Source organism: Macaca mulatta, chromosome 6, assembly GCF_049350105.2.
Source record: "Macaca mulatta isolate MMU2019108-1 chromosome 6, T2T-MMU8v2.0, whole genome shotgun sequence".
NCBI classification, from domain to species: domain Eukaryota; kingdom Metazoa; phylum Chordata; class Mammalia; order Primates; family Cercopithecidae; genus Macaca; species Macaca mulatta.
This window is the reverse complement of record NC_133411.1, coordinates 147,969,093-147,988,277: the sequence shown is the minus strand read 5'-3', so window position 1 is coordinate 147,988,277 and position 19,185 is coordinate 147,969,093. Positions and strand designations below refer to the sequence as shown.

Below are 19,185 nucleotides of genomic sequence, written 5' to 3'. Positions count from 1 at the left end.
GCCATTTCTCTCACCCTCCACTCCTCTTCCCACTCCAAGGAGTGGGGGAAGCTGCTGTGTGTGCATCAGCTGCCCCTGACCTCTTCTTCCTCAGTCCTTTCTGGGCCTCCTCTTTCTGCTGATTTGTCTTCTTTGCCCTTGACTATTTCCTTCTCATTTAGCTCTTCCTCCTCTTCTTTTTCCCCAGCACCAGTTTCATTGTTGATCCCTGGCTGTAAGAAGGGAGCTCATAACTCTGTGTGTGTGTGTGTGTGTGTGTGTGTGTGTGTGTATACACGAGTATCTCATGGAAGGGGAGGGACATCTGTGGCTTTGGGTTAATCTTTGTTTTATTGTACATTGTCTTGATAATACTGTGAGCCCCCTGCTTCTATTCTTTATTCTTTTTTTTTCCCCCACAGCCAAGGCTGCAGCGTTAACAAAAGTATAGAGCAGTACAGGCAGCTCTAGGGTTGTGCCTTCTTAGGAACTGTCTCCCTAGGCCTTCCTAGCCTTCTCCCTCCTGATGTGGTGACCCCTTGCTCATCCTCACCCAGCCTAGCCCCTCTCCTGCTCACACCCAGGGATGACCAGTCACCTATCCAGAACCTAGTGTGGTGCTGTGAACTCAATCCCTGCCTTTCAGTGTGATTGGTGCCCCAGGGAGCCAGGTTGCTGGGGGAAGCTCTCATGGCACTCAGCCGTTCCATTTTGTCGGCAAAAAAAGAGGAGGGGAACTGGCAGAAAGCTAAGGCTTTTGCTGCTGGGTGAGTGTAGCAGCTATTTTTAGTACCCGAGCCTTTGCTTTTCCATTTGGCTGTGCTTTTTTAGCACAGTGCCGGTCCAGCAGGGCTGTTTTCCTTCATGGCTGCAGATGTCCTTAGGGAAAGTTTCTGTCGGCCCCTGAGAAGATGTGGGCTGCGCAGAGGGGTAATGGCTTCTGAGAGTGGGTTCAGGCACGCTTTAGGTCCCACTGCAATCATGCCACAGGTCCAATTTCTTAAGGTGAAGCAGGGAGAAATGTGGCAGGAGTGGGATAGAGAAAAAGTAAACACCACATTCTTCAGAGGTGCTGCCCTGTAATTAACTCACTTAAGCCTCAATTGAGTAAACTGCCTAATGAGGTATACTGGGGCTGGGGGATAATATTAAAACCTCTTATAAGGTCTGGGCTAATACTGACACAGCCTGAATTTTCCTAAGGTTTCTTGCTTGTTTTATTTTGTTTTTCTTTCTGCCTGCCTTTCCTAGATCATTTGCTAATTTGGATTAAGTTTTCTTGACTTCTATCCTAGTTTACTAGAATATTTTCACTTTTCCAAATAGAAACTCTTCAATATTAAGGAGTAACTCTCCATTTTCCCTTTTCCTTAACTTGGTAACCGCTTTTCTACTTTCTATTAAAATGAATTTGTCTGTTCTAAATATGTTGTATAATCAGAATCATACAATATCTGAGCTTTTGTGTCTGACTTATTTCACTTAAGACAATATTTTCAAGCTTCCATCTTGCAGCATGTATCAGAATTTCATTCCTTTTATGGCTGAATAATATTCCATTGTATGTATATACCACATTTTGAAAATTCATCTTTTGATGGCACTTGGATTGTTTCCACCTTTTGGGTATTGTGAATAATGCTACAACGAACATTGATGTACATATATCTGTTTGAGTCCCTGTTTTCGATTCTTTGGGGGATATGCCTAGGAGTGGAATTGCCGGGACATATGGTAATTCTATATTTAGCTTTCTGAGGAGCCACCAAACTATTCCCAAGTGGCTGCACTGTTTTATATCTACACCAGCAATGTACGAGGGTTCCAGTTAATCCACGTCTTCACCAACACTTGTTATTTTACTTAAAAAACATTACAGCCGTCGTTGTGGGTGTGAAGTGGTGTATCATTGTGGTTTTGATTTGCATTTCCCTCATGGTTAATGATGTTGAGAACATTTTCATGTCTCTATTGGCCATTTGTATATCTTCTTTGGAGAAATGTTTATTCAAGTCCTTTGCCCATTTTTATTTAAAATTTTTTTTTTTTTAGTGACAGAATCTCACTCTGTTGCCCAGACTGGAGCACAGTGACATTATCATAGCTCACTGAGGCCTCAAACTCCTGGGCTCAAGAGATCTCACTTGAGCCTCCTAAGTAGCTGGGACTACAGGTGCACACCACCACACCTGGCTAATTTTTTAAATTTTTAGTTTTTTTTTTTTTTTAGAGAAGATGGCTAGCTATATTGCTCAGGCTGTTCTTGAACTCCTGCCTTTGCCCATTTTTAAATTGGGATGCTTGTCTTTTTATTGTTGAGATTTAGGAATTCTCAACACGTTCTGGACAATATACCCATAACAGACATGTGATTTTTAAATATTTTCTCCCATTCTGTCTTTTCACTATTTTGATAGTATCCTTTGAGACCCAAAAACTTTTTAATTTTGATGAAGTCCAGTTTATCTGTTTTTCTTTTGTTGCCTATGCTTTTGGTGTTATATTTAAGAAACTATTGCCAAATCCAAGGTTGTTAAGATTACATCTATGTTTCCGTCTAAGTTTTATGCTTTTAGCTCTTAAATGTAAGTCTTTGATTCATTTCTAGTTAGTTTTTATAAATGATATAAGGTAAGGGTCCAACTTGACTCTTTTTTTTTTTAATTTTTTTATTTTTTTGAGATGGAGTCTCTCTCTGTTGCCCAGGCTGGAGTGCAGTGGCACAATCTTGGCTCACTTCAAGTTCCGCCTCCCAGGTTCATGCCATTCTCTGGCCTCAGCCTCCTGAGTAGCTGGGACTACAGGCGCCTGCCACCATGCCCAGCTAATTTTTTGTGTTTTTAGTAGAGATGGGGTTTCACTGTGTTAGCCAGGATGTTCTCGATTTCCTGACCTCGTGATCCGCCTGCCTCGGCCTCTCAAAGTGCTGGGATTATAGGCGTGAGCCACCGCGCCTGGCCCCAACTTCACTCTTATACATGTGGATATCCAGTTGTCCCAGTACCGTTTGTTAGACTGTCCTTTCTCCATTGAATGGTCTTGGCACCATTGTCAAAAATTGACCATATATGAGATTATTTCTGGACTCTCAATTTTATTCCATTGGTCTGTCCATCCTTATGCCAGTATCACCCTTTGATTACAGTAGCTTTGTAGTAAGTTTTGAAATCAGGAAGAGTGAGTCCTCTAACTTCTTTTACTTTCTTAGATGGGTACTCACTCTGTCGCCCAGGTTGTAGTGCAGTGGCGTGATCTCAGCTCACTGCAACCTTTGCCTCCCAGGCTCAAGCAATCCTCCCACCTCAGCCTCCTGGGTAGCTGGGACTACAGGCGTGTACCAGCACACCCAGAAATATTTTGTATTTTTGGTAGAGATGGGGTTTTGCCATGTTGCCCAGGCTGGTCTTGAACTCTTGAGCTCAGGCATTCCACCCACTGGCCTCCTAAAGTGCTGGGATTATAGGTGTGAGCCACTAAACCCAGCCCTTTCTTCATTTTTGAGATTGTTTTGGCTATTCTGGGTCCCCTAAAATTTCATATGAGTTTTAGGATGAGTTTCTCCATTGGGATTTTAACAGAGATTGCTCTGAATCTGTATGTTGCTTTGGGTAGTATTGTTATTAATAGTATGAAGTCTCTAATTCATGAACATGGGATGTCCTTCCATCCTTATATTCTTTTAATTTTTTTTTGGAGGATTGGGGTCTCACTCTGTCACCCAGGCTGGAGTGCAGTGGTATAGTCATGGGTCACTACAGCCTCAACCTCTGGGGCTCAAGTGGTCTTCCTGCCTCAGCCTCCTATGTAGCTGGGACTACAGGCTCACACCACTGTGCCTAGCTAATTCTTTTTTTTTTTTTTTTTTTTTGTGGAGACAGGGTCTCACTGTGTTGTGCAGGCTGGTCTTGAACTGCTGGCCTCAAGGGATCCCCCCACCTTTGCCTGTCCTTTTTAATAGCTACTGGGGCTTGTACTTTGATTTGTTTGACTGTTTGAAAGGTGATGTGAGAGGTTTTGTGACTTGGAAATATTGAACTTTGCTGTCTTAGAGGATATTGATGCCATCTGTCTTCAGGTAGGATAATGGGTGTGTTTTAGAAGTGGGTGGTTACAAACGCTAATGTGGATTTGCACCCATGTTAGTTCACACACAGATCAGTTGGTTAGTTTCCCTCTCTCCTTATCATAGTCAAGACCACCCGCCACAACCTGATAACAAGTTCTAATGAAGAAGGAAGGGACCAGGGCTGTGATAGCTCATGCAAGAGTCCTGATTGACTGTATGGTTCTAGCCAGGGCATATCTCTTATTGGATGGCTGGATCCACCATGGGAGATAGAGGTTTCAGAATTATCTAGAAGTGGTAGAAGACTCGTTATACCTCTATGCAGGAAATGTCTGACATGTGAGCAAGTGATGACACGGGAATCACAGTGAGGGGGAATCAAGCACTAGCTTTTCATTGACCTTCTGTTTTCTGTGCTTGCACCTGCAGGTCCCTGACTATGGCTCTCCAGAGCCTGCCTTCATCTAGGATGGCTCCTCTGGCCATACTGCTTGGGCTGCTGATGGCTGCCTGCTTCACCTTCTGCCTCAGTCATCAGAACCCGGTAAATGTCTTTATTGCAAGTGGGAGGGATCCTCGATGAGGTCTTGAGAAGGCCTCCCTGTCACCAGGGCTGCTGTGGGAGTAGGGTGGGCTTTTATGTTTCTTTCTTATGTGAGTGTGGCTGGCAGTGGATCATGGAGTAGGTAGACTTCTTCCTCCCCATCCCTGTGTCTTCTGGCTTCTGTTTAAAGCTTATGGCACAGTCTCCCTTTGGGGAAAAGATGATGATGATGATAAATTAATAATTATAATCTTCCATGTACCAAACCTTGTAGTGAGTGCTTTATATATTTTTTCATTTAATCCTCCCAACAACACTATGAATTAGGCAGCTGCAGTTTTTATCCTCCTTTTAAGGAGAAGACTAAGACTCAGAGACATTAGGTAACTTGGCCGAAATCACACAGCCAGCTTGTGAGAGCTGTGAATGTCAGGATTCTTCCCAAAAGCTGAGTGCCTGTGTGGTGGGCATCAGTTCCAAGTAAGACTCTTTTTCTTCCTCTCCTCCTCTCTCGCTTGTACTTTCTCAGTTCATCTCCATCTCTGTATCCTCCTTCCTTTTGTCTATAGCTCCCTGTTCTTTCTGGGCCACACTTCATTAACCTAGAGCTTACTGCTCCGGGCTTCTGCCATTGCCACTGGCAGGAGGAGAATGCCCGAAAAGGCCCTGAGCGTGGCCTGGCTGCAGCACAATACGGTTCCTGGCCCTGTTTACTTGGCTTGTCCCAGCAACGGCCTGCCCTTGACCAGCTCCTAATGCCCTCCCTCTCTTCTCCCTTGATAAGCTCCCACTGTCAGTTATTTGACAGTTTCACCCTCCCCTGGCCACCTTCCCCAACCCCAGGGCTCCCACTAAATGTTGGATAAAGCGCTGGAAGCTCTGGAGCGGGAGGTCCTTGAAGTGCAAATGACAATTGTGATGAATTTAATAACAATCCAGCTTAGCTGTGGTTCACCTCTGGCTCATGGCAAGCTTCCACCTTCTCTCTGAAATCATTTGTTTCCTCTCTGCCTTTCCCCCCACTTTGTGGAGCAGGAGAAAACATACAGTTGGGAGTCACGAGTCCTTTTGAGTTTTTAATGCCCTCTGAGATCCTGTTGGTGCTGTTTATTTGCCTCTTCTTCAAGGACAGTGAGAATGGGATTCCAGGGGCCCCTGAGAATGGGACTGGCTACAGCATGAGGTTGGGGCTGTCTCTGGCATAGATTGGCGGTGGAATGGCCCAGAAAAGAGCCTTGAGGGACCAGGGCTTTGTCCCCTCCCCAACTTGTAGCTCATGAGGATGCCGTGCTCCCCATCATGAGCTTTAGCAGATGCACAATTAACAAAGGCATGCTGATGAATTTACTTAAGGACTGAGTTAGGAAGTCCCTTTTGGATAATAGTCCAACCAAATAGATGAGCTTTCAGAGCATAATTATTCTGGCCCATTTATATTAGCTCTATTGAGTCTAGTCTCAGAAAAATGTTAATACTGACTTTCATCAACAGAAGCTGCTTTTATCCTTATGTCTGTTCCTAAGCTGTATACATTTGTCATAATCTTTTATCATGTGCTAAGCACAAGTAGGAGTTGAAGCATCTTTTCTCTCATACCATAAAAATTGTTGCCCTGATGTCATTTAAAATCTAAATTATGCAGCCAGCCACCTTCAGAACAGTGAAAATGGGGTGGAGGTGGTTATGATCCTTTCTTCAGAGCCCGGAGTCCAGGTAAGTGCTCCTGATGACCTGGAATTGTCCTCCCCAAAGGCAGTGGGGCAGGTTCATGCCCACCCAGGAAAGGCTGGCTGTGTGTATCACAGTATGATCTGGAGCCAGCTTTCCTTCCTGGCTCCTGCTGCGGTACTTCCCTGGGATGCCACATCTTAGGAGGCATGTAGATGCTGAAGGGCTGTGGTTGTGTGTTACTGGCCTTTGAAAAGGTGGTGAACAATGAGGCGGGTACAGTAGTGGAGCCTTGTGGAGGAAGCACAGGCCCTTCGTAAGATCCCTTTTGCCTCACACTTTGGCAATTTGACTCTTTCTTTTTTTTTTTTTTTTTTGTTGTTGTTTTGTTTTTTTTTTGAGATGGAGTCTCGCTCTGCCGCCCAGGCTGGAGTGCAGTGGCCGGATCTCAGCTCACTGCAAGCTCCGCCTCCCGGGTTCACGCCATTCTCCTGCCTCAGCCTCCCGAGTAGCTGGGACTATAGGCGCCGCCACCTCGCCTGGCTAGTTTTTTGTATTTTTTAAAGTAGAGACGGGGTTTCACCGTGTCAGCCAGGATGGTCTCGATCTCCTGACCTCGTGATCCGCCCGTCTCAGCCTCCCAAAGTGCTGGGATTACAGGCTTGAGCCACCGCACCCGGCCGGCAATTTGACTCTTTCTGAGCTTTGTTTCCTAATCTGTAAAACAGGGTTGGTACCTTCCTCTTAAGGTTTTAGTGTAGATTAAATGTGATTATATATAAAGCACCTGGCATTGAAACTGGCACAATATGGCCAATAAATGGTTAATGAATGTCAGCTGTTGTTTTTTTAGTATGGGGGTGCTGCTTCTATGGTTTAATTTGGGCTGTGTCAGGCAGGCTTCTGTCCCAAAATGTTGCCCTGGCAGTCTGTCTCTGTTACAGTGTCTGTCAACCCACCATTAGAGATTCATTCATTCTCTTGGATCTTGAAGGCTTTGGTTTTTAAGAATCTCTTATTCAGATACAAGCGCAAGGAAGTGTGACATGGTAAGCTGTTGTCAGCTAACACCTTAGCTAGGATTTCTTGCCAGTCACTTGAGAGGAAATTGGTATTTGGAATGATGGTGATAGGGAGAAGAGAGCGCTGATGATCCAGCATGGAAGGGAGCCCTGAGGAGCCAGCTGGGAAGGCACCAGAGCACGGGGTTTACTTCATGGCCGACCAAGGGCTGGCCTGCCTCCCTCTCTCCTGTTCAGGACACTGCCTAGGCAGATTGAGGCTAGTTGTGCTTGTTCTTACTCTGGGACTGTGGTTTCTTACCTGGCCCATGGAAGTCTTTGCCAAGGAAGGGCATGTGCTGGTAGATATGCTAAAGCGATCTTAATGTCCCAGCATCATTCCCTCAGCTCTCAGGGCACAACTTATTAGGACATCTGACCAAAAAAGAATCATAGAAGTGAGTCAAAACTTATGTATGGGCTTTGGAGCCAGGCAGGTCTGGACTTCAGTCTCTGCTGTGCTTTTCTGAGCAGTGTGATTTTGAAAAGCCCCATATCTGTCCTCCTATGGGACTAATATGATGTGCTTCACAGATGAGACTTGGATAAATTGAGGCATGGAAGGCATCTTGCCCCGGTGCGTGACATATGATCAGGGCTTAATAAACGGTAGCTACTGTTATCGTTACAACCTCATCCTCTTGATGCTGCTTTTTCTCAAAACGTTTTCTGAAACTCTGCTTTTGAACTCACTGTCCAGCCTGTGGTGTGTTCATATCACTGAACCTCTCTCGATGCTTCTGAGCCCTTGGCCTTTGAGGATAGTTAGGTGTGATTTGGGCAAAGCATCTAAAGACTCTCATAGCCAGGTCTGGTGAACAGGGTGAGCACAGATAGGGGAGAACCAATTTTGTGTCAATCCCCACTAAAAATCGAGGTGTACTTTAAAATGTACTTTTAAATGTACAGATTTTGTGTTTGCGTCTTAAAATCTGGTTCAAACATGATACCTAGAGGAGGTGCAAAAAACATTTTGAACAGTGACAGGATTGTTGCAAAGGAGTCTGGCCTCCTTAGGACTTGAAGCATGTAGCTCAGCGGTTCATCAGTCTCATTCTCTCCCTCCTTCTCGAATCCACTCTGTTAATCTTGTTAATGAAATCTAGAAAAAGAGGCTTTCCCAACCCTTAGCAGTTAAATGAACATCAGCCTACCTCGATTTTGAAGGGCTTCCTGTGCTACCTTCTTATCACCATCTCCCTTGCCGCTCTCTGCTTCTCTTGATGAGAATTTGGCTGCTTGCTTACAGCCTGCCAAGAATTACCCGGCTAATAGGTAAACAAGGATTGAGGCTGGGCATGGTGGCTCATGCCTGTAATCCCAGCACTTTGGGAGGCAGAGGAGGGAGGATTGCTTAAGTCTAGGAGTTCAAGACCAGCCTAGGAAACATAGGGAGCCCTTGTCTCTACTAAAATTTTTTTTTTTAAAAAAGGTTGCAAATTGATGCTTAGATATTTTAGTTTGGCCCTCTTAGTGTTCTAAAAATAAGAACATTTCACATAAAAATCTGGATTTCTGTTTTCAAGTCGAATGCCTGCGTGACAGTGGTAGACCAGCTGAGTAGCAGCTGCTTCCCCGAGTCAAGGCAGGAGGACTCCAGTTTCTACAGTCTCACCACTCCCTGTTGTTTACACCTGGTCCACTGATATACCTGCATCCCTGCCTGGCCCCTGGGACATTTCATTGACACACCTCCAAGTTAAATTTTACTGACTTTCTCCTCGTCCCACAGTCTAATGCTTCTGACCAGGGCTGATCCTAGTGTATATAGGCTCTGGGTACTTAGCAGACAGGGTGGTCTTTGTTGTGGAATATGAGGTGAGCACCTGCAGCAGACTCACGTGCTTTGGGCTTTCCTCAGTCTAAGGCACCCAGAAGACACACCTGCCTATGGGAAGGGGCATTCATTCATCTATTTGTTCAGCAGTTTCAAACTAAGCGCTGTGCTAGGCATGGGGGTGATGAAGGAGACTGACATGGTGCTTGCCCTCTAGAAACTCAGCTTGTTGGAAGTCCTTGATGTCCATGTCCTCAGAATGGAGGGTGCCTCTTGCCAGTGTGTCTTCTCTGTAGTCTCATAAGCACACCTATTCTTCTATTCCTAGTTTCCTTTTGAGCTCAGATTTGGGCAAACTTTTAAGTTAAAGGGATAGGAGGGGTTTGAGGCACCAGCCTACGCAGGTGACATGCTTGAATGATGCCATATTGTATAGTCACTCCTGGATGTCACAACACAGCCTGGAATCTATGACTGCCTTTATAAGTAATAACAGTAACAGCCACCATGTACCCAAGGCCAGTGGTTTACAATGTAGTACCTCATTTAACTATGAGCTAGATGTTGTTATTATTTTCATGTTGAAGATATGGAAACTAAAACTTAGTTAAAAAACTTTTCCTGAGTCACAAGAAACTGGGATTTGAATTATTCCAGCATCTTAACCACTATGCTGGAGTCAGTGCCTCTCATAACTATGCATATAACATCTCCCAGGTGTGGTTAGATTTGAGAGCTTCTTCTTGCCAAGATATTTCCTTACTGGTCTTAGTAAGGTCTGAAATTCTGTCATCTAAATTTCATGCCTTTATTTCTTGTTAAACAGTAAAAATTCTTGGAGGGGCTCTACATTGTCATCACCAGCACCTTAACATTTTAACCTTTCCTCTGGCAACTAAAGATCAGACATTGAGGGACCCAGGCAGGAGGGAGTCCTTATCTGGAGTAAGGCACTTTTTTTTTTTTTTTTTTGGAGACAGGGTCTTGCTCTGTCACCCAGGCTGAAGTGTGGTGGTGCCATCTCAGGTAACTGCAGCCTCTGGTTCCTGGGCTCTAACGATCCTCTTGGCTCAGCCGCCCAAGTCTCTGGGACTATAGGTGTGCACCACCACGCCTGGCTAATTTTTTTGTGTTTTTTGTAGAGATGGGGTTTTGACGTGTTGCCCAGGCTGGTCTTGAACTCTTGGGTTCAAACAATCCACCCACCTTGGCCTCTCAAAGTGCTGGGATTACAGGCATGAGCCTCCGCACCCGGCAGAGAACAAGGTGTTATTTGAAAGTTAAATAACTTTCCAGATGTATGCATATAACATCTCGCAGGTGTAGTTAGCATTGTTGGGAGACCAAAACGAGATCTATGTAAAGTACCCAGCACGGGTTTGGGCTCACAGGAAGATTCCAAGAAATATACTTTTTGTTACTAAGGGAGAGATTGGCAAGCAGAGAAAAAGTGATGACAGGGGAGGTGGGCAGGCTGAAATACCTCCCCATGTGCTAATGTGGGTTCCTCCTTGTTTTCCCAAATGTAATTTCCCAGAGCTCTGGAACCCTCTGGTTCGAATTTCCTGAGACCTTATTACTTTTTTTGCAAGAACAGGTTTAAAAATGGGATAGGAAGGATGAGAGTCCAGGAAAGAGCAAAATGAATAATACTTTGTATTTATCTTTCATCGCTGTCTCCTGAGCTGAGAATGCTCCAGAGACACCATCTCATTAATCCTCTATGTTCTGCACAGGGTGGAAGGAAACAGGTTTTAGGAAGTGGTTTCCAACCTGAGCGTCTTCCTCCCTCAGCCCAGCTGGATTCTCACCTTCCCACTTGCACCCTTCCTCTGTGGTTTGCAGTGGCTCATAGGCACACTGGGGAATTGTGCCCTGCTGGGATGCTTGGGAATCAGCTGGGCCTTAGCTGCCAGCTTTTGTGCATCTGTAGTGGCCATTTGAGGCCTTACTCTCCCATTCATTTATGTGTTTTTTTCTTTTCTAAATATGTGTATTTTTATTGTAAAAATAATACGTACGAGTTTTAAACATCAAACAGTATAATAGCATGTCAAAAAGTAAAAGGCTTTTATTGTTTCCTTTTGCCAGCCCCTGTCCCTAATGTGTTCCCTTAACACGTTCAAGATACCATGGAATCTTCTAGAGTCATTCCCTATGTGTTTTCAAAAGTACCACATACACACAGGACAGCATGCTGCATTCATTTAGCCGTATCACCTCACATGTGCTGGTTCTGAGGCTGACCTTGTGAAAGGAACTGTGAGTGTCCAGACATGTGTGGCTGTGGGGTATAGGGGGGCATGGAGGAAAAGAACATGCCACCCTAGGCCATATTTTTTCCTGCTTACCTGGGCGCCTAGTTGCAGTGGGTCATTCCCTGTGTTTTCTTTTCTCAGAAGGAGTTTGCCCTGACCAACCCGGAGAAGAGCAGCACCAAAGAAACAGAGAGAAAAGAAACCAAAGCAGAGGAGGAGCTGGACGCGGAAGTCCTGGAGGTGTTCTACCCGACGCATGAGTGGCAGGCCCTTCGGCCAGGTATCAGGCCCAGCCCTGTCCCCACAAAACACACTCTGAATTCAAACTGTGTATGTCCTTTGTCCCCACAGGGCTGCTCCTTCAGGCTGCTCCTCTCTGGCCTGCAGGAGGGAAAGAGCATGGTCTGTCAGAGTGGTATCTGCTGCTGCAGGGCTCAGGGACCTTCATTTTCCAGCAGAACAGAGATTGCAGTGTCTTAGTGCCCTGGAAGGAAGGCAGGTGGTGGGTGGCTGTGGTTTCTGAGCAAGTGATTGAAAACTTTCTTTCCCTGCACTTCTGAAGCACCGGAGAGGCACTGACATGTGCCTCGCTCTGCAAATGCTATTTTGGGCTCTGCTGCTTGGCTCAGTGCTGCTGAAATATTGTTCATGGGAGAGTCCTGAGCGCCAGTGTGGGGCAGGTGTGTTCTGTTGTTAAAGGAACCTGTGCCGAGAAACGGGCTGGTCCTGGCCTGGTTTTTAAATAGTGCATCCTCAGAAGGAACACTATTCTAACCCTTTTGTGAGCCTGGGCCCAGGGCTTAAAATAATGAGAATAGTCAACAATTGCAGAGTCTTCACCATATTCAGGTACTGTACTAGGTGCTTCATATGGGTAATCCTGTTCAATTTTCACAATAATAGGAACTATTATTATGTTTATGTTCAGATGAAAGCATTGAGGCTCAGTGAGGTTAGGTAACTTGTCCTATGTCTTCCAGCTAACTTGCCCTATGCCATTGACCCCAGAGCCTGGGCCCACTCTCTTCCCACTTCTTCCCAGTCCTGGCTGTCCTTGGCTGGAGCCTACTACACTGACACTTGGGACTGTTCTCAGGAGTGGCAAGGTGGATGGCAAGGCCTGGCAGCTGCCACAGTGTAGTTTCATCAGCTTCTTGCCGATATTCATCACCATGTCCTCACTGCCCCCACTGCTGCTGTGCTGGCAGGCCAGCATTTGCTGTGCCAGCCAGCTTTCTGGTAGCAATATTGCTCCTGCTGTGTTTGCACATGGGTAGTTGCTGCCACAGAAGAGTGATGAAGCACCAAGGAAGCCAGGTGGGAGCTAATGGCATTGAGCAGAGGGAACTTTTAGGAATAGAGGTATTGGGTTCAGCAGATCCAACCTCTGCCTGCCACCACCCACCCCTCCCCAACCTGACTTCACTTGAGAACTGAGCCCCACTGGTCTTTAAGGACTAAAACCAGAGGCTCTCAGGGATAGGGCGTGGAAGATGTGGACTATATCCACGATTTTATATATATAGTGTTGCTTTTACCACTTTTATTTTTTTTGAGACAGGGTCTTGCTCTGTCACCCAGGCTGGAGTGCCATGTTGCGATTCTCGGCTCACTGCAACCTCTGCCTCCTGGGCTCAAGTGATCCTCCCACCTCAGCCTCCAGAGTAGCTGGGACTATAGGCTCAAGCCACCACACCCAGCTAATTTTTGTATTTTTTTGTAGAGACTGGGTTTTGCCATGTTGCCCAGGCTAGTCTTGAACTCCTGAGCTTGAGCAATCCACCTGCCTCAACCTGCCAAAGTCCTAGGATTACAGACGTGAGCCACCGCACCTGGCCTTCTTGTACCACTTTTAACCATGCAAGTTCCTGGAGCAGATGGAAGTCAGTGTCCTGTGGCCTTGACTCCTACCCTATCTGTTTCTGTGGTTGAGTTAGTAGCTCCCTTCAACCAGTAGCATCCTGGTTCATGTTGCAGACTGAGCAATGTTGATGGTTCTGACCCTGGCCCCTTGCCCAACCCTCTGGGCAGTGGGGCTGCTATTAATGGCTAAAAAGAGCCCCTCTCTGTGTCCTTGGGGAGGGATAGCCAGAGCTTGTGTGACAAGAGTGAGCTGTGGACTCTGAGAGACTCCCAGAGAATTGGAGTAGAGCACTGATTTTTATAGTTAACTTGATGTTTCATTGACATCACCCTCTGCCTTGGAGTTTCTCAAGAGTCCCTGTTAAACTCTTCTGCACAAAATTCCTTTGGAGTTGTCTGAAAGAAGAAAGAGAAGGAAAGAGAAGAAAGAGGTGGAAGATATGTATAGTCCTTATCTTCCACGCCCTATCCCTGAGAGCCTCTGGTTTTAGTCCTTAAGGACCAGTGGGGCTCAGTTCTCAAGTGAAGCCAGGTTGGGGAGGTGTGGGTGGTGGCAGGCAGAGGTCAGGTGTGTTGCAGTTGCACCCAAACACAGAGGCCCTGTAATTCAGAGGGCAAAGCAACTCTGATTCCAGTCATGCCTGCCCCATCCCAGGAGCATTTTTTGCCCACACTGCATCTCAAAAGCAGGACTGGTGAGGGGAGGTTAGGTGGGAGGCTTGTTTTGGCCTCAGTATCTGATGTGGAGTGATTCAGAATCTGATGTCATGGCGTCAGACCAGTGGAGGCCCCAATAAAGGATTGACATGTTTTCTACGTATACTGTTTGGAAACTGACCTTTCAGGGGTCTGTGTGGATAGCTGGCACTTGCCTTCAGCCAGATTATGACACTTAATTTACCACATTCTGAATTCTGTCTGGGAGCTTCCCAACACATCTACCTAAAGGTTAAAAGGAATGTAGCCAGTCCTGGGAACTGGATGGGTAGGTAAATGGGGAGGTGGTATAATTTAGTGGTGAAGAGGACAGACTAGATTCAGCCAGTTTGGGGTTCAAATCCTAGCTTTGCTACTTAGGGGATCTTGGGCAAGTCACAGAATCTTTCTGTTCTTTGATTTTTCCCATTGGTGGCATGGGGGAAGTGTCCTTCCCTGCCTGCTGCAGAGGCTGTTGTATGGAGTGACATGGTAGATGCAAAGCCCTCTGCCTACTTCCTAACATGGAGAAATCGCTCTGTACACATCTGTTCCGATTTTCAGTGGTAAATTCTCCACTTGGCCATCCCTTCAATCCCATTGTGGAATCACTGGATGCCGGTGAGGGTACATGAGCATGTAGGCTTCTGTCCCTGTGACTTTACATGGGGAAGGGAACTTATGATGTGAAGAAGAGACTTGCATGTTCATGAAATGTCCTCCCTCTTTCAACAGATGCTTTGATCAAGGAGCAAGGGTAAGCACAAGCAAAAGGGGTTTGCAGAGTGTTTCCTGTCTAAGAGTCAGTGGCATGGTACAGGAAGATGGTGGACTTTAAGAAAATGGCAAGTTTATATGGACAGTTATTGTCCTTATTGTCCCCAGTTCAGTACCTTCTGTCCCCTCAGGACTCTTCAGGGAGGACCACAGCTCTGTTATCCTTAGGCTCCCAAGAGGGGAACTAGAGTTCGTGGGGTTTTGGCTGTGCTCATTTGAAGGCAAATTTCCAGACTGCCTGCTGCCTGGAACACCAGGCGACAAACTCATGACTTCGTGGGCCTTCCCTGCAGTCCAGGTAGGAATTGGGCCCCAGCCAGTCAGTCCTGGAACAGCTGCAGGTGAATCTCCTGAAGTCTGCCTGCCCCTGTTATTACTGTCAGCATCCTCACTGGGAGCTGCTTGTTCCTAGAAGTGATTTTCCTGTCTCTTTCTTCTGGTTTATTTTGGGATCTACCTCACCTTACGGAGGCACAGCAAGCATTTGAGTGTGGATACAGCATCAGCTGTTCACAAGCAAGCAGAGGAAAGCTGTTTGCTGGCAGGTCCTGTGGGTTCTGGGCAGGGAACTCAGGAATTTGTCCTGGGGCTGAGGACCCCTGAACACTAGGACTTTGTACCTGTGCAGTTGGTATTACAGAATGCCAGTCACAGACACTTCAGTGGGCTCCTGCACCCTGGGCATCTTCTGAGATCCTACTTTGTGCCGGGCATCATCTATAGCCAGAGATATAGGTAATAGCTCACATTTACTGAGCACTGACTCTGCCAGGCATCCTTTGAGGGCAGGTGCTATAACTATCCTCATTTTTACAGATACAACTGAGTCTCAGAAGGAATGACTTAGCCAAACAACCAAAAAGTGGTAGAGTTGGGATTCAAACCTAGATTTGTCTGGCTCTAAGCCCCAGCTCCTAACCGCTGTGCCATACTATCTTCTTGTGTAGCAAAAAGGACATGACCCCTGCCCTCTATCCAGCTCATAATCTCACAAAGGATACAGAGAACAAAGACAAAAACAGCCACCAAAGTATTTTGGATGTCCTGGTGGAAGTGTTTTGTGCTCAGTGAGGGCATAAAGGATGGTATGGCAAGGCCAGAGCCTTCTCTCTTTAACCCTGTGTTCTGTGTGGGGCACTTCATCAAATTTAATGATGCTGAATCTCCAACTCCACCTGCAGCTCTCTTTTTGAGCTGTGTGACCTTGCTCAGGTTGCTTAGAATCTCAGAACCTTAGTTTCCTCATCTGAAGATAGGGATGAAAATATAATACCTACTTCACAGAGATGATGTGAGAATGAAACAAGGTTAATATATGTAAAATGTTCAGCACAGGACCTGACACATAGGCCATATTCAATAAGTGGCTATAGTTGTCATTTAAAAATATATTCCTTTGTTCTGGGCATGGTGGCATACGACTGTAGTCCCAGCTACTCAGGAGGCTGAGGTGGGAGGATTGCTTGAGCCCAGGAGTTTGCATCATTGGTACCTTGGTATCCGTGAATAGCCACTGCATCCAGCCTTGGCAACATAGTCTTTTTAAAAATACATATCTATGTATATACACCTTTGCTACCTCCCTTTCCTTGGGGACATGAAGGGGAAGTGGAGGTAAGGAGGCAGCCCTGGCAGAGGCCCCCTTGTTCTGCTCATTACCCAGTGCTGCATGTTGGTCCCATGTGGGCTCAGAGAAGCATAGCCAGCCAGGAGCAGACCTGGGGCTCCTTATTGACCTGATCTGACTCCAGGCGGCTGTGAGAGTCTCTGAAATATTGGCATTAGCACAAAGAGCCCACTCAATGTGAGCACGCAGGAAGCCTGTGCAGGAACACGTTCATATGAGGGGGAAAAAAAAGAGAAAGAAAAAAATCCAAATCATCAACAACTGATGAGAGCAATCCAAGAATTATAGAGCACCAGCCATCTGGTCAGATCATTTCAGATCTGCACGAGCAATAAGAGGGAATTGAATTTTAAAAACCTCATTTATAGTAGACCAACTACTCTGGTTTCAAGTATTTAAGAGAGGAGTCTGATTTCCTGCAGGCCCTGGACATCTGTCTGAAGGAGCACCTGACTCTGGTCTGGGTGACTCTGTGACACTGTTTCTGCTGGGCCTTTGGCTCTTTGCAGCTTTGGAGGGGCGGTGTGGTTCTCCAGTCCTCTGACACCAAGTGGGTGTGCAACAACTCAATTCAAATCTGCCAATGTCTACGTGGAATTAGTCTCAGATCCCTCAAGTTAAAGGGCTAAGTCCATAAGACTGCTTCCATTTCAGATGGCAGTTGCAAGTCCTGGGCCACCCGTATTTCTGACTGACCAGGTATAAACTGGGGATTCTCACAATCTCCTTCTCAGGTTTGACAATAATTTGCTAGAATGGCTCTCAGGAAAACACTTTATGTTTATTGGCTTATTATAAAAATGCAACTCAGTAACAGCCAAATGGAAGAGTTAGATGCACGGGGCAAGATATTGGAGTGGGGGTAGGGAGTGGTGTGCAGAGCCTCCTAGCACTTCAGTGTGTCCACCAACCCTCATACTGAAGTGGAGTTCAGGAAGCTCTCTGAATCCCGTTGTTTCAGGGCCATTATGGAGGTTTTATTATGTAGGCATGATTGATTAAAGCATTGGCCATTGATAATTGATCTCAATCTCCAGTCCTCCTTCCCTCCCCTGAGGTCAGAGTGGGGTTGGGGCTGGAAGTTCCAGCCCTGTAATCCTGGGTTGGTCTTTCTGGCAACCAGCCTCCATCCTGAAGCTATCTAGAACCTCCAACCAAGAGTCATCTAATCAGTAGAAGAGCCCCATTGTTGGAAAGGGGTTTGGTAGGAATAACAAAATACACTCTTATGGCTCAAAAAATTCCAAGAGTTTTAGAAACAATGAGCCAGGAACCAGGGTCAAAGACTACATATATTTTTTATTATACCACAGTTGGAATGAAGGTGAGACTAAGGGGCAAAGCTCCCAGTGTGTTCTGCCCCCTCCCCAGGTCTGTGGTTGGGAGGCAGGTGACCCACCCTCCTTCCCTCCCTGATCCTGGAGGGATCTCCCTTATGGGTTGTCTCATTCCCCATGGTCCCCAAGAGTATAATCTCTTCTGTCCCATCCTTCATACACAGACATGCACACACATGTGAGGCCCATGAGATTGGGTGGGAGTGAGGTTGTTGGTTCAGGACACTTCATGCCTAAGCCCCTGTGGCTCATCAAAGTGTGGCAGTGGGACTTCTTAGCTGCTGTTAAGAAAGTAATGACTTGAGGGGGATAGCCAGGGGTCTTTGTTGGATGATGTTTCACCCTGGCTCAAGCACAGTGCTGGAAATGTGGGGCAGGGGCCAAATAGAAGAAACAGCCTGATTATGTTGGGGTGGTCTGTCTTGCTTCTTGGACATGAGTTGCTATCTCTGGCAACTTTTCAGGATGAAGTATTCAACAGAGCTTACTTTTGGTGCTACTACTTTCTGCACAGTGCCACCCTTCTTACTTTGAGGGCTTTCTAGTCTTCTGGGGATTTCCTTAGAACTTCATTTGTTCCTCTTCTACCTATACTTCTGGTCCCTCCCTCTATAATTTCCACCTCCCCAGCCTTTGTTAAGCATTCTCCACTCTGAGCATCTCCTTTGCTCCTTGGTAATACAAGCTTGTTAGAGAGAACCACTTGGAGGATGGCAGGATGCCAGGTCTCTTGAGGCCTGTAGGAGCAGTTTCTGAGGCTTCAAATTATCCTGTACTGGGAGAGAAAAAAAGATGGTGGGCTGGAATACAGGAAGGCCCCAGGAGGCTCCATGAGGACAGTTTAGATCACTTCATTGCAGAGAGACCTCATTTCTCACGTAGGGAGGTCTCTTCACTAGCTTCCCAGGATGGTTAATCACTGCCCCTCAGCAGCTAAATCCCATAGCCCCCTGGGAGAGCAGGTGGAGGCCAGGCTAGGAAGGCCTGCAACCTCCGTGGCAGCCACTGCCAAGACTGAGGCCATTTTGCAGCTGGCTGGCTGAGTTCTGCTCTGGCACCAAAGCATCTCTGCCCTGGCTTTGGCCTTCATTACCCGGATGGGACAGGCCAGGGTCCAGTTTGCAATCTGTGCATTTGGGTGGTGATGGAGAGCAGCTGTTGACCATCCTCTTTCTAACAAGCATTTGTATGCTTAATGCGCACCCTGAAGCTCTTATCTTCCCCTTCCTCTGCTTCTATCCACCTGTTCTCTCTGAGGTTTAATCAGGAGTGCTGAGCAGAGTGGCATAGCCTCAGCTCTCAAAGATTGGGACACCCAGATGGCTGAGATGGAAAACTTAGACCAAGTGGGGATGATGGAAACTAGCTGCCAAAATAGTCCCAGCCCTCGTGCCACAGACTTTGTTTTAGTTCAGAGAACCTTTGTAGCTCTGAATTTTTTCCTTTTCTAATATTGGCCTCACCCCACTGGCCAAGACAACCCAGGGCATCTCCATGGTTAAGACTAACCAGGACTAGGAGTAGTTCTCAAG

The 19,185-nt window shown here is 46.4% G+C and overlaps 1 protein-coding gene across 6 annotated transcripts in view; it reads left to right on the top strand.

Annotated features, from left to right (window-relative positions):
• SIL1 (SIL1 nucleotide exchange factor) overlaps nucleotides 1–19,185 on the top strand; it is a 241,414-nt gene that overhangs the window by 66,802 nt on the left and 155,427 nt on the right. For 4 of the 6 annotated variants that reach the window (XM_077937084.1, XM_001114098.5, XM_077937085.1 and 1 more), the window contains 2 exons: nucleotides 4,475–4,589; nucleotides 11,495–11,633. In XM_077937084.1, coding sequence (XP_077793210.1) covers nucleotides 4,485–4,589; nucleotides 11,495–11,633 — 244 coding nt within the window. In that variant the 5' untranslated portion in view covers nucleotides 4,475–4,484. The remainder of the gene's footprint in view (nucleotides 1–4,474; nucleotides 4,590–11,494; nucleotides 11,634–19,185) is intronic. The other 2 variants (XM_015140990.3, XM_077937083.1) reach the window with 1 other exon arrangement.